Source organism: Siphateles boraxobius, unplaced genomic scaffold (assembly GCF_051911475.1).
Source record: "Siphateles boraxobius isolate OS27281-9 unplaced genomic scaffold, OSU_SipBor_1 26, whole genome shotgun sequence".
In the NCBI taxonomy this organism is placed as follows: domain Eukaryota; kingdom Metazoa; phylum Chordata; class Actinopteri; order Cypriniformes; family Leuciscidae; genus Siphateles; species Siphateles boraxobius.
The window spans coordinates 18,696,031-18,712,229 of NW_027508876.1; the positions used below are offsets into that span (position 1 = coordinate 18,696,031).

Here is a 16,199-nt window from a genome sequence, read left to right on the forward strand (position 1 = left end):
TTCTCCTTATTTCTTTTGTCTTTGAGACAAGTGGTTGTGTTAGCTGATACTCCTGAGTTCTCCTGTTATTTCATAAGTGAGACAAGTGGTTGTGTTAGCTGATACTCCTGAGTTCTCCTGTTATTTCATAAGTGAGACAAGTGGTTGTGTTAGCTGATACTCCTGAGTTCTCCTGTTATTTCATAAGTGAGACAAGTGGTTGTGTTAGCTGATACTCCTGAGTTCTCCTGTTATTTCATAAGTGTGATATTAAAGACTGGTTGTTATAGTATTTCCTACGTCGTACACTTCATTACCACAGCCAGCATTAAAAAAATCTAATATTTGTTGGAATTTCATCATTTTGCTCTCACAAAAATTACCCTGACAGTTTGACAGAGTAAAACTTATACTGGTGAATTTTTACTAAATACAACAAAAACATCCTAATTTACACAACCAATTAAAAAACAGTACATAGTATTATAGGTATTTAAATTCGTGAATTATTTTTTGTGAAAAATAACTTTACTCACTTTTGTGAGTCTTTATGAGTCTTTATTCATATAAATCTGTTAATTTATATGAATTATTCACATTGACCAATTCACAAGAATGAGTCAGGCTTTCCAATGCAACATATGAGAGAGAGAACAGTTTAAGATTGACCAATTCACAAAACCTTTTATATATTTATATATTAGGGCCTTTTTCCACCTGATTACTTCTTGTGTTTCTACTGATTGGATAGTTATCTGATTTGTTAAGACTAGTGTTCAATTGATTATGAGAAAATTTATCTTGGATTATATACCATAATCTATAACGATATATATCTATCTATGGGGCATTCAATGACTAGATGTGGGTATCCCACTACAAGAGTGTTAGAGAGAGAATTGTCTCATGGTCCACAGACTTTGAAAAATATGATGTATATTTCAGGAGGAAGGCCACTTAATTCCTCCTCAGTGAATTGATAGCGGATCCTGTGTTACAATGTCACACATTGATCTGAAACAAGCCAACCATTTTTACTCAGGCTTGAATTAAAAAGACTTTAGGTGCATGAGTTCTTGTGTCTTGTGACTGAATTAATGAAAAAAGAAGCAATGAGGTTTCTTAACATTGCAAACTGAAAATAGAATAGGCATACAATAGAGCACTCAAATTGAAACACACTTTAAAAAAAAAACTTTACAAAAGGAACAAATGCCAGCAGAAACAGCTTAAATGCATCAAATCTAGGCACAAAGACCACCTGTGCCTGCCCCGACAGGCAGTGACCTCCATTTAGACATAACAATGATGTCCACTGCTGAATGAATCATACTCACAAGTACATTATGACATGTTTTCCAACTGTTGGAAAGACTTATTGGTAAATTAACTCAATTAATGGAATTTTTTACTTTTTCCCCACCAAAAACTTGCAAGTGGCAAATAATACACTGGATTTAATTTGAAGAAGGTTAAATAAGGGAAATGATAAAAAGGTCTATTTGGCCATTTATTGGCCATTGTAATGTTTAGATTAGCCCCACTGACTAAACAATTGGATAAAAAATACAAATCTGTAAATCTGTACATCATTACATGTACATGTCAAAATAAACAAATTGCTAATCTTTCCCTCTCTTCTACATTCACCGCCTGTGTGGACATTTAAATAAACCATTGATAACTCTAACTCTAGATACAAATATTAAGAAAATTATGTTTTATCTCTCTTTTAATTAACCAAAGAAGACATTGTGACATTTGTTTTTGTCAATAGGCTTATGTTTCTCTAATAACCTGCTGAGAGATGTATTGTTCCTTTAATATGTATTGATTTGTTTATTTTTCATTTGAAAGATGCAGCATAAAAAGTTAATAATGGTAAGTACTAAACACAGCTTCAGAATGTCAAGGCTGCAAAAGCAGGTTGAACTTGAAGGTTTCTGTGTCAGCAAGTTGATTGGTTAATTGGCTCATTAAAAAAAACAGACCTAAATAAATGAATTGACGGAAAGCACCAATATTAAATTTATCAACAGATTAATCAACTCTGCAATGATTAATGACCTGATTTAATATGGTTCAATATTAACTTGTGATTAACATCAATTAAAGTGTTTCTGTTACTGATAATTATACGGTCCACTATATCAGGCAATAAGAATAAAACAGCAGTCTGAAAAAATTATGAATCAGTAAAGGTGAAGCTATTGTAAGATACAGGATATTATAAACTAAAAGTAATTTGTAGACTACTTAAAACTGCAGATAATTCGATCAGAAGTTCAGTGGTACCTCACTAATCTAGAGAGGAAAAAAAATTAAGCAGTCAGAACATTCAAAACATTATCAGAAAAGACGATAATTTATCTTTCGAAATTTTTTAAATGCAAAATCTCATTCCCATAATCTAATAGCACACCACACAACATCTGAATCATCGGAGACACTTTCCGTAATTATTAGTCAATATTTTAGCCTTGATTTAAATAAATTAATGCATTAATAATGAAAGGTATTAACATGTAGAATTAAGATTATTTTTCACTTGCTATAAAAACCAGCGGTTCCCAAAGTGGCACTGGTGGGGAACAGAGACGTGACAGGTGGGGCGCGCCAAACGGGAGGAAATTTTCCTTTTTATGCCTTTATATCTTTATTCGTTGATGGCGAGTCCGCATCGTCAACTTCATCTTTGCAGTGACACAGAAAACACCAGTTTTTTACATATTCATAATCATTACTTTTGCCGGTTCTTTGTGGCAAGCTTTATGCGTGCGCTCATGCGCTTGAGTGCGGCAATATAACGCTCATTATCCTGTATAGCCTATTTAAGTAATTAAATCAATATAAACGGGCAATTTGTCCACTAATGGCTTAAATGAACAACTACTAGTCGACTAGAAAAAACCTTTAGTCGGAGACAGCCCTTATTCCACATATTGTCGAACCAGCAGGCCATTCTGTGTTAAGGGCGCAACCCTAAGCGAGCGGAGGAATATTCAGAAATGCGCTCTCCGCACACATGCTCTGATCGGAACAAAGGAATATTAAAATAATTAATTATTAGTTTATATCTTATACACTGCCCATCATTTTAATCCCATATCAAACACAGTATGTTATGTCTATTTTAATATACATAATATATATTTAAAAAAAAAATATTTCACGTTTTTAAGTACTATAGTCCAGAGCCCCCAACAAGGGGGTGCTGATGCTATGACGAGTGGCACTTTTATTTCTTTTCTATTTTTGAACTTGATACAAATTTTGACACAACTGCACTTTTATTTTCTCTATTTTTGAATTTCATGCAAGTTATGACACAGCTGCACTTTTATTTTCTTTATTTTTGAACTTGCTGTTATTTGATGTAGATAGTTAGTTTGTATTTAGATACAACTTGTTACTATACTGATACTACTTGTTACTTCAATAAATTGGAACATTTTAAGCTTGTTGCGTATTTCATTAGCATTGTGTTGGGGCGATGGGGGCAGGTGGGGCTTGAATATCCCCCCTTGTCCAAAGTGGGGAATGACGGAAAAAGTTTGAGAACCACTACTATAAACTAATCCATCTTATACCTGATATGGTTTATCTGATATGCATATTGTTGAGATTATCCAAAAGACATGGATTAAAATCTACTAATTCTAATACATTGAATTTATACAAACACGTTACCAGCACCTGAAGGCTTGTGTAATATTTTTGAAGGGGATGTTTACTCTTGGCTTTTGGTGTAAGCTTTGTTTGTCATGTAAGGTTGACGCCAACCCTCTCACATTTATCAACGTGTGCAAACACCCACACGCAATATATCCATCCTCACACATTATTCCAGTGGACCTCCGGCTTTGTCATAAGCCACAGAGATCCCATGAAGCAAATCCAGAATGTCACATTAATCTTCAGTATTGAACTACGGACAGACTTTTATCATTCTGTAAAGCCTAATCTGTCCTTTCCCATTCAGAGAGAGCATTGTACTGCGTATGCTTTAAATGAAAATCCATTAGAAATGTGTGGGACTTAAATGAAAGATGTTGCTCCTGAATAGTATTTCAGCAGTATAGCACCAGTACAGTATGTTCCATGTGCAGGATATTCAAATATTTTGAGCTTCCACATCATAAGCAGAGTAAATGTTCAGTTCAAATGGCAGGAAACAATACATCACTTCACAGGAAGTGGAAATTAAGTCAGCAGTCTCTGCAAACCACAAAAAAAGTAGAACACAAAATTTGGCTACAATAAATGTGATGAAAAGGTTCAATGTTTTTACCCAAAGTAAATCACTTCAGGTTTGGTTTCCATAATATTATATGAAAATATCAAGCTCACAAGATAGGGAAAACATTCATGCTGTAAATGAACAAGATCACTTTTATTTTATTAATCATTGCAAACATCAAAATATATAAATGAAAGCTTTAGCGTAAGTTCTGCTGGGAAGACTCAATTGTTACGTCACTTATTACCTTCTCATCTACCCAATCGTTTTCTAATACTTGTAGTATAAAAGATCGGTACTTACACATGTCTGAGTTCGCAGATGCTGACACTTCCATTTACCGCCATCCTCCCCACCACCACCAGGATGGTCCCTTCCCTTCCATCCTCCCCACCACCACCAGGATGGTCCCTTCCCTTCCATCCTCCCCACCACCACCAGGATGGTCCCTTCCCTTCCATCCTCCCCATCACCACCAGGATGGTCCCTTCCCTTCCATCCTCCCCACCACCACCAGGATGGTCCCTTCCTCTCCATCCTCCCCACCACCACCAGGATGGTCCCTTCCCTTCCATCCTCCCCACCACCACCAGGATGGTCCCTTCAGAATACCTCTCAGGTGGTCGGCTGCGCCCCTGCCTTCGTCTTCATGCAGGAAATGCAGATTCCGTACCCTTCGGATTACGAGCTATGGACGGGGCCTACGCCAAAGAACTTCATATCATAATATTCGCTTGCTGGGCTGTTAATAAATGTATACTTGTTATGGTATTTTGCCTCCTGAGTCTTTCTGGTAGAACTACATTTAGAGCCTTTAAGTATGACAAATGATATGAATTAACACACACACACACACACACGCACGCACGCACACGCACACACACACACACACACACACACACACATACACATACACACATATTATATATATATATATATATATATATATATAAAAATATAATATGATAGATTTTTTCCTTGAGAAAAATGTACACCTACTTTAACTGATATATATCAGACTGAATCAAAATCGGCCTGTGCAAGCCTGTGAATCGGAATTGATTTGAATTGTGAAATGTGTCTCAATGTACTGTATATATTTATGGTGTTTATACATATATATTGTTTTTATAAAGCATATATTATATTCTATAATCTATAATTATACTTACTATGTATTTAATAGTTATTTATTTAAATGTAAGTATTTTTATGTCAAAATAAGACTGAGACTGATACAGCTTAATCTGCCTTAAGTTTGATGACATTGAAAGTCATTCAAAAAAAAATTAAACTTTTTGAATTTTTTCAACTGAAGTAAACTTCTACAGATATTCCCTGCTCAGATTTTTAGGGAGCAGTGAACACTGCATATAGGGACCCTGTTCATCGGAGTGCAGCTGCAGTACCCTGCTACTATAGGAGCCAGTGAGGTGAGAGTTTATACACTGCTCAGAACTTCACAGCAATACGTCTGCAAATCAGGGCTCAGATGGCAACTCTGTTCTTTTTCCTTCAATTGTACTCTGTTGCTAAAAATAACCTCATCCGATTACAAGGAAGCACCAGAAGAGCTTCACTATCTGGCTGTGGGGAGTCATTTAAGTTACGAAAGGCATGACTGATCCTTTTTGGAGAAAGATCAATAAATGTGTTTTCATTTATATTCAGCACTCAAACATGGCCACCTTCACCCTCTGCTGCATATGAAACAAGCATTTCCGTCAGATGATTGAATGAACTAATGATTTGTGATATAAATATGGGCACTAAAAAAACTCCAGTGGCATACTATGCATCATTAATCAAACATTCATTAATTAAGCACTCCTAAGAGGACTAAATGACATAAAAAGTGTAAGACTAGCAAAAGCCTTGCTTAATTAAATGTTGAGGTTGAGCACCTCCATGAATACCTCAGCAATACACCTTCATACAGAAACAAACTGGCTGCACTTGTTTATTCTTGTGTGAGAAAAAGAGGTGATCAGGTAATAAGTAAGAACAGTTTGATATATTTATAAGCTAAACTTAAAGGTGCAGTAAGCGATTTCTGAGAAGTCCTGTTGATATTTGAAACGGACACCCAAACAAACACACCCCTCCCTTTATTGCTCCGCACACCAAAAAATTAACAAGCTATGCAACACACTAACAGCTCTCCAACGTCTCTCCAGCGCTGGAAAGCTTTTTCAATACTAATGTGGATCATAGCTCTTGCCTGACCCTTCTTCTTCAAATTATATTCCTCTGACCTTTTCCTCTTTGGTTATATCTCAGCTATCTCTCTTTCTACAAATCCGATCAGTCCGATCCACTTTGTTTTTTCTCCTGTTTACATGGCCAGGATTATGTACAAACACAATTCTTTTTCAGCATACATACTCAGAACAGACATCTAGCAAATATTCATACAATGATAGCATTATTTATTGTTTTAGCACTTTTATGATGGCAAGCAGTAAACGATTTACGGTGGAACAAGCTCTGGAACAATTACTGGAGAGTGACGAGGAGAAAGCATTGTTTAGAAAATTCTAAGCATTCCTAAGAAAAACGCCTGGGACTATTTGTAAATAAAGTTACATTTTTCATTGTTATTTACACATTTTATTTAACAATTACACATGTCTGTCAAGCAAAGGCTTTGACAAATATATTTTTTGTTCAAAAACTGTTCACTATTGTTGTGTGATTTTCAGAAATAAATGACAAAAATCTCATTTCCGTTTTTGAAATTCTCTAGTTTATTGTACGTTTTTCACTCTTAATTCCTTTATAAACACATTACATGCATGCTTATGTTAACCTAGGGTCTTCTGAATCAATAGATACCAAACACATAGTGTTCCATCTCCATTACATATGGTTTATAAGCCCAAATGTAAAAATAGAGATAATGGACCAAAAAGGGCTTAGTCCCCAGAGGGTTAAGTTGTTTGTTCAGGTGTTGATTTACATTTTCAACAGCGTTTCTCATAAATCCCCTACTGCACCTTTAAAGAAAATTTAAGCCATGCAAAAATCATATTAAAACCTGTAATCACATAAAAATCATATAAAAAAACTCCACCATAATAATTAAAAAACTTGTGCATAATTTGAAAAAATACTGCTTAAATCTACTAAATTATGATTAATAGTTAAAAACTAGATAAAAAAAAGAACAGGTGACTAATCATGCAAAACCAAGGAGACTAACTAGGGAACACAGGCAAACCAGGGGTGCGTTTCCCAAAAGCATCGTTAGCCAACTATGGTCGCAAGTTCCTTTGAACTCTATTGGTAACGACAGAAATTGCAACCATAGTTGGCTTTGGGAAATGTACCCCTGAACAGGGAAAACAGAACACAGTAAAAATGAAACCAAAACTGAATATACTCTTTACAGTGATATTACTTCTTCACACATTACACAAATTTCATCCCAATAGCTTTTCACTGACACTGCGGTCAAGTTTTTCGAAACTTTAGGAAAAAACTAATTAGGAGCGTAATTGTGTAAGTCATGATATTTCACTTTTTGTTTGGACCATTTAAGTTATATACTAAGTACTTTTTATGGTGGATTTTCACATTTTAAGATTGGATTTGGGAAAATTTGAAAAGCAATATCTATAAATAAATGGCATTTGGCCTAGAAATGTAACTGGCAAGAAAACTCTCTCACACAGCAGTGATTTTTAACCTCTCTCCTAGACGAAGGGAAAGACTATGACAAGAATCATAGGGACAGCATATTCCAGGGCCCAGTTTTATGGCAGGGCCCCTCTCTCACTGCAACGGTGGAGAAATGTTTGCTACCTTTCGATTGGATCGAATCTGGACTAGCACATACAAATGTCCAACACCATCAGATAAGGATGCTAGGACAACTGATACCTCAAGCACAGGAAAGACAAGACTTCTCATTGGTCCACATGCAGTTTCTGCCCTAAAGGTTTAAGCCAACCGCCATAAAAACTTGTTAGGACTTTTAGGATGCAAGAGCGGTGGCTGAAACGAAGGTATGCCGCAATGATCAATCCAAACCATTCATAACTATGTTTGGAAATCTTAAAACAGATACGACCATGAGCTTTCAATCTGTGAGGAAAGAGGCATCATCAAACATACGTTCAGAGTCTTCGTCCAGCGAGACGGTAACGATTACAACATGTCCTGAGTCTCAATACCAGACAGACAAAAGTGTATTGACTAAGTCTCTGGTCCAGAAAGCCAAAAGACATAAAGACCACTTACAACAAGGTTAAGCTTAGGAGAGTAGACCTTCACTTCAAGGTACCTTCGTCTGTGTGTTCCAGATTGCACCTACTTCAGGGCCTCATCTGCGCGTTCCAGATTTTAGGACCCGTTTTGGTGCTGCAGGAGATCAGTATCCCACAGAGATTTGTGTTCAAGGCTGTTGAAACAGATTCCATCTCCTTTCCTCCCTGCATTGTAACCCAGCACATAGTGGAAGAAGTCACCGCCATCGGACTGCTCACTCGACCAAGTGGAATGTAAATATCTCTTAACCAAACCTCTTTCCAGAGACCTTGGCATTAATGTATATTTATCAGTATATGATTTTCTAATTTACATTAGAAGAAATATAACTGATGCTAGTTAATAACAAATAATGGTAACACTTTATAATAAGTATACTAAAGTACTTACAAATGATTAAAAAACTATTAGTTTATAGTTTATTTATAGTTTATATATTGTAGTCTCTACATTGTTAATATATTAACAGGATATACAAATAGTGAGTTCTCCATTCATTTTCACTGTAATTAACACAATTATTATTGTTTAATTAACTCCTAAAGGAATTGTTCATTGGTTATTAGGAGTAAGTAGTTGTTACTTTAGAATAGGTCACGTTAAATAGAAAAAAATGCCATTAATTAAGAGCTTTAAACAAACCTTTATTGGACATTGTTGGCATTCATATTCAGTGTTCCTTAAAATGTTTACAAATACATTAAGCACACACACATGTTGGCATATGTGGTTTACAAGGACTCTCCATAAGCGTAATGTATATATATATATATATATATATATATTATATACATATTTCATTTTTTAAAGGACCATTTCAAGTACTAATGCAGTAAATGTCTAATAAAGGTTGGTTATGAGGCAAGTAACCATATTTAGTCACTTCCGCACACATTCAAAATGCCCTCCCCCTGCCTCCATTTGGAGTTCTAGAGTCATGTGGTTTTCTCTCAGCCAATCAGGGGAGATCAAGCTATCTGACAGATATTGACATCAAGGCATCTGACCAATCAGCAGTGGCCTGGAGCACCTCAATCACAGCCATCTTGCAGAAATCATAAATATTGCTTTTTTGAAACTGCCTTCTCCCACAGCTATAGTAAAAACATCATAACTAAACATGGTAAGTTGATGTAACTCACAAAATAATTTGGTTGAATAGTTGTGTTAAAGATTAAGATTGTTGTTATTTGCATAGCATTTGTAAAAATTAGCTTAATGTTTGGCTGAAAACTAAATGCAACATATTTGATCATATGCCCCGTTTACCTAAGACTAGCAAGTGTCCATTTTTAGACATATGCCTTATGAATGTATGTTTTTTTTAATTATAGTTAAATGGCATACACAGGTGCTTATTGTTAGTGTGAGGCCTAGTTCTGTGTGAATTGATTTTAATTACTGAATATGTAGATCGACTGGAAAATCGAGAGCTTCGGCTTGCAACTCCTTCTTCACCGCGACAGATCGGTACATCAACCGCATTACTGCAGAAGCTGCACCGATCCGTGTTCAATCTTCCGTTCCATCCTTCCCTCACTCATGAACAAGACCCCAAGATACTTGAACTCCTCCACTTGAGGCAGGAACTCTCCACCAACATGAAGTGGGCAAGCCACCCTTTTCCGACTGTGAACCATGTTCTTAGATTTGGAGGTGCTGATTCCCATCCCAGCCGCTTCACACTCGGGTGCAAACCATCCCAGTGCATGCTGAAGGTCCTGGCTTGATAGGGCCAGCACGACAACATTATCCGCAAACAGCAGAGATTAAATCGTGTGGTCCCCAAACCTGACACCCTCCGGCCCCTGGCTGCGCCTATAAATTCTGTCCATAAAAATTATGAATAGAACCGGCGACAAAGGGCAGCCCTGCCAAGAGTCCAACATGCACCGGGAACAAGTCTGACTTATTGCCGGCAATGCGAAACAAGCTCCTGCTCCGGTCGTACAGGGACTGGATAGCCCTTAGGAAAGGGCCCCGGACCCTGTACTCCCAGCGCACCCTCCACAAGATGCCAGTATCAGTACCTCAAGACAGAGATGTCTCTAAATAAATGTTCCTTGCAGTTTGTGCCTATAATAAATAAATGTTCCTTGCAGTTTGTGTGTGTTTGTGTCATTTTTTTTTTTTAATTCACTCTCGGTAATTTATTTTACCCTAGACAGGCAAGTGCTCATATATGGTAACTTCATTGACCTTGATTTGCAATGCAAAGATGAAAAAAATTAAGACATTTTTTTGTTTTGTTTAAATGTCCTTTAACATCCCCCATTAGCTTTCTGTGGTTAAAATTTAGAATTTCCAAATATTTAAATTAGTGCCTTATGAAGGGTTAATGACATTGTTCCCCATTTTCTGTGACCTATTCTGAAGTGAGAACTATTTACAGTCAATAAGTTGTTAACAAAGCATAAAAACATTATCCAACTCTTTACATGTATGAGCTAATTAAACAATAATAATTTGTTAACTACAGTGACACAGTGTTGAAGATCTCACTATTTGTATATAGCCTATTAATATATTACCAATATAGAGACTACAATATATTAACTATAAATTAACTATAAACTAATAGTTTGCAAATGATTTGTAAGTACTTTAAACTCACAAATATTATTTGGTGCCAATATAAACCAAATCCTTTATGTTGCCCATTTTCTACATAAACCACTACATAGCTGCTGCATGAATGAACAGAAAATAAAATCAAAAATGGTAATTCCTGAAGTGTTCAGTGTGGAAAAAAATTGCCTGAAACAAAGGAGATGCGTTCTCCTTTTTCAGCCCTCTTTCATCATTGCAGAAACACTTTACATCCTCCAACACAGAGGCTGTAATTCCACTATATGGAATCGACATCGGTTTCCTTGTACTGATTCACATTCTGCATTACACACTGACATTTTTGCAAACCTAAACATATCTACATCATTGCAGATTTTAATGAATGTTAATTAGTGTATTCGACAGTTAATCTACAATAGAGCAATTTACAGTGGGATTCAAAATTCTGAGACTACCGGTATAAATAACATTCACTTTGCCTTTACAAATTATCATACCAATTATAATCATATCAAGTTGAGTGTTATAATAATAATAATATTATAATTGTTATAATAATCAATAATAAATTGAGTGTTTTTATGTTTCTTTTTTCAAAATCCTACAGCTTTCTGATTCATTTCCAAAACCCAGATTTTCACCAGTGACCACAGACAGGTGTTACACAAATAATATGGTATGTAAAACTTAAAGGTTTATTTGTAAAGAAATGAACGATTCTAAAAAATAAATAAATATAAATTTATAGAACTTTGAACTAAGACATCCTTTGTTTAACTTGCTCCAATGCAATTAAAAAAAAAGTGTGTTGTGTGACTCTGTTGAACTTAGTATTCTGCAGACTTTTAAAGAGTTTAACTAATCATTTCTGGTGAGATGTGGCTGAGACAGAATTATCAGATAAACAAGCGTGACCTAATGGCACGTACATACTCAATCAATGGGTCTGATTTGCCTCCTAATGAATTACCCATTGCATCCACTCAAAGCAGCGGCTCTGCATGTAAAATGTAACCTTCGGTTGTAATATCTGCATTTTTAACGTTCTGACAAGGAAGTGCTCATTTTAGAGTTACCAGTTTTCTTGAGAAGTCTGATATCAAAGAAACTACTCCAGTGAGTGCGTGGGAGTACTGAACTGAAGTGCCTCTAAACTTTTAGTTTTGCAGCAAAGTGACAGCCCATGACAGCGACTGACAAGATAATAAAATACACGTTACACTTTTCTTCAGGAGTTACAACTGTTGCTTAATGCCTTGACGTTCATCAAAGGTTTTGATGGTGATTTCAACTTACCCTCATGATGATCAGAGAAGTGTCTGAAGTAATTTGGACAAGGAATAACCACATGTTCCCCAACTTTGGCTGATGGCCAGCAAGCGATAATATCCCACATTCCTTTGCAGCCTGGCAAAAGAATAAAGTACAGCATTAACTCAGTATAACCCTGCTGTATAAAGGCAAAACACACAATTAGGTTTTAAGTGTATGTCTTATATACATAAGTTAGTTTTGGTCCTTGAATCTGATTGGCTGAGACTCCTTCCAGAAGTGCTAATATTTCACCAGTATCAGCATCGGGACTGTTCACCGTTTGTACACCGTTTGGTACTGGATGTTTTGACTATTTCATCGCTTTCCAAGAAGTGGGAAAAAATGGCGGCCTGAGCAGCTTCAACATGCTGTCTGAGACAATACCATGCATAATACATAATTTAAGTATAAATTTGTTCTTCACTTGCAGAAATTTAATTGGAATGATCAGGGAACTACTGAATGCTAAAGAGAATAAATACAGAATAAAACATTTATTTAAAGGAAGTAACATGAAGACTCTTAAACTCACACTTCCCTAATCCCTCAGTTGGACACCTGTGAGCACAGTAAACTGAGATATGGTATCAGCTTATTGCTTTACCCGTAATATTTTGAATATTTATGGCGCTCCTCATGCCCTCAGAATGCATCCGTCTGATTCATGAGGCGAGGTGAGTTGGTTCGTGACTGTAAATGTGGAAAACTGACAGCTAGTTTATCTTATTTGTCCTCTCCAAGCTACAGCGGAATGTTCCAGAGCCAAGCGGCCTGTTTAAAAATCCACCTCATTCAGGCACTAGGTATATGGATATGCGGGGCGGGTCAGCACACAGATTGTAGACATGTAAATTCAATCCTCTCAGGATTTCAGTTTAAATTGAAATCTGATAAGCGTGTGAATATATCCAAAGTATTGTGGTTAATCACACTGACTAGATAACTTTGAAAGGAAAAAGTAGATGCTTTGACCACTAATACCCCAAAATACAAAAAACAATACAAGTTAGCTCTATAGGTTTAGTTCAATTTCAAATACTGTTGTTGAATAGACCTCCTGTAAAAAAAAAAAAAAGAAAGAAAAGAAAATCAACACATAACCTCAATGCTTAGATCAAGTTTTAGGTGAATCTCATGGAAGGCATGTGATTGCATCCTGATGTTCATGAAACCAATCTTGGATGTGTTCAGCAGTATGTATGGAGGCATTTTCACCTAAAATTTGGGGGGAGGGAACGGTGTTTGCACTATGGCAGTGGTTCCTAAACTGGGGGTACGTGAAGTGACAGGGGATACGCGAATAAAATGCCGAGTTTTGCCATTCATTAATTCATTAATTTATTCATTCATTAATTCATTAATTCTATCCCACCTTTAAATAACATTAAAATCGAGCATGTATTTCTAACACGGCAAGCAAAATGCAAGTAATAGTCACTGTGCATATGATAGCAAATCGCGCAACATTACTGACATTCTTGACAATGTACCTTTGTTAAAATGGGCATGAAGAACAAATAGCCAATTCGTAGACACGGACTGTTCATAGAGATCAATTTAAGACTCAAACTCTCTTCGATACAAAAACATACCCAGTATGAGTTGTTGTTTTTAATGTTGATAATATATTATATGAGCAAGAATGCAATTTTTCCCAAATGTCCACACGATTGCAAATGTGACATTAATTTTATACAACAGTTCAACAAACAAAAGGGTAATATTAAATGATGTACAATGTACATTTTAAACACAGTATTGTTCGCTCTATTTTCCATCAGAACTTGCACTACACAGCGGTGTTTCGCGAACGCGAATCTGCGGCTTTGAGCGAATTGTGAGAGTCAATGACTAATTCAAAAAAATATCGACTTGCTTCGTTACAGGATGGATGAATTAATGAATGAATGAATGAATTAATGAATGAATGACTCACTCATTAAGACAGTGATTTACCACCAACTACTGGAGGTTTTAGTTTAATATTTAAAAGTATCACTTTTACCATCATTCTCTATTGACATGTTTTTGTTATTTAAAACATTACTTATTTTACGAAGGTATTTATAAAGTAGAAAGATCTTGTACCAGTTTATAGTTGTCACGATTCATGAATTTACTGTTTTCTTCGCGTCTCGTGTATTTGTTGTTGTGTGTGTGTGAGCGTGTGTGAGTGGGCGTTACCGCTCATTTCACTCTGATCAACTTGCCAGCTGATCTCATTCCCTGCACCAGCTGCTGCCAATTCTTTCACCTATATAAACTCATCACACTCTCCCCTCTTTGTCAGATCGTTGGTTTGGTGTCCTCCGTGTTTGTGTATCGTGTGCCTGTCTGCAGTCCTGTCCTGGTTCGAGTTCCTGTTTGGTTTCTTCGTGGTTGTCGTCTCGTCTGGATGTTCACCTCCACTGGATTCTTCACCATCTCTCTGCACCAGCACGCTGATCACCGAGTCCCTGCGCCACAAGCCCACCCGTGTTCCTGGACTGTGTTACTTCTGACCTTACAAATAAACGAGTTACTTGCATCTTTGCTTCCGTCTATTGATTGTGACAGAACGATCTGACCAAGCATGGAAGCAGCAAGTGGAACCTCCTCTTCTTTGGACGAATTCATCAGATCCAGCATTTCACCGATGGATTCCCAGGAGAGGAGTATGAACGAGTCGGGTCGGGCTATTCAAGCTCTTGTGGCGAGGTGTCCGAGCTCACCCAGCGATTCCAACTTATGCAAGTTCCCACTGCGCCACCCCCACCGCCCGCTCCCCCCGTACCACCAGAGAATGTCTCCCAGTCAGAGCCCCGCCTACCCGTGCCCGAGTCATACAACGGTGAGCCTAACTTTTGCAGGGCTTTCCTAACACGCTGTTCAATGCACTTTTCTCTGCAGCCCAGGACCTTTGCGGAGGAACGAAGCAAGGTCGCGTTTGTGCTCACGCTACTGACTGGGAGGGCAGCTCTATGGGGGACAGCGGTGTGGGAGAACCAGGATCCATGCTGTTCCTCGTTCCAGACACTCGCCGCCGAAATGAAGAGAGTTTTTGACCGCGCGGTCGCGGGAAGAGAAGCTGCACGGATTCTCGCAGACCTTAAGCAGGACGAAAGATCTACTCAATTACTCAATTGAGTTTCGGACTCTGGCGGCTGAGTGTCAGTGGAACGAGGAGGCGCAGTGGGATATGTTCCTGCATGGGCTGGCTGACCGCGTCCAGAGAGAGATTTACGCACTGGATTTACCTACTACCCTCAATGGTTTGATCGAACTGGCGCTCCGTGTGGATTCCCGACTCTCCCGGGTCGAACGTCGGAGACAGATGGGCTCCTTCAACCGCTGCCGGTCCCTTCCAGACCCTGGTCCCATATCGCTCTAGATTTTGTCACCGCCCTCCCACCCTCTCAGGGTAACACGGTAGTTTACACGGTAGTAACACGGTAGTTTTGACCGTGGTGGACCGGTTCTCGAAGGCTGCCCACTTCATTCCCTTGCCCAAATTACCCTCAGCCAAGGAGACAGCGTTAACAGTCGTTAACCACGTCTTTCGGTTACATGGCCTCCCGAGAGGCGTGGTTTCCGACAGAGGACCCCAATTTGTGTCCAAATTTTGGCGAGAGTTTTGTAGATTACTGGGTGCGACTGTGAGTCTGTCCTCAGGGTTTCATCCCCAGAGCAATGGTCAAACTGAGAGAGCCAACCAGGATTTGGAGAGAACGTTGCCATGTCTGGTCTCCAAGAATCCTTCCTCATGGAGCCAATAACTGTCAATGGTGGAGTACGCCCACAATTCGTTACCAGTGTCATCCATGGGCCTATCTCCGTTTAAGTGTAG

The 16,199-nt window shown here is 37.8% G+C and overlaps 2 protein-coding genes across 2 annotated transcripts in view; one reads left to right on the forward strand and one right to left on the reverse strand.

The window, feature by feature from the left end:
• The window catches only part of fam162a (family with sequence similarity 162 member A), a 155,805-nt gene that overhangs the window by 42,817 nt on the left and 96,789 nt on the right, over positions 1-16,199 (forward strand). The window lies entirely within an intron of this gene.
• The window catches only part of vipr1b (vasoactive intestinal peptide receptor 1b), a 62,938-nt gene that overhangs the window by 25,099 nt on the left and 21,640 nt on the right, over positions 1-16,199 (reverse strand). Inside the window, exon 4 of the mRNA XM_077244622.1 lies at positions 12,356-12,466. Coding sequence (XP_077100737.1) covers positions 12,356-12,466 — 111 coding nt within the window. The remainder of the gene's footprint in view (positions 1-12,355; positions 12,467-16,199) is intronic.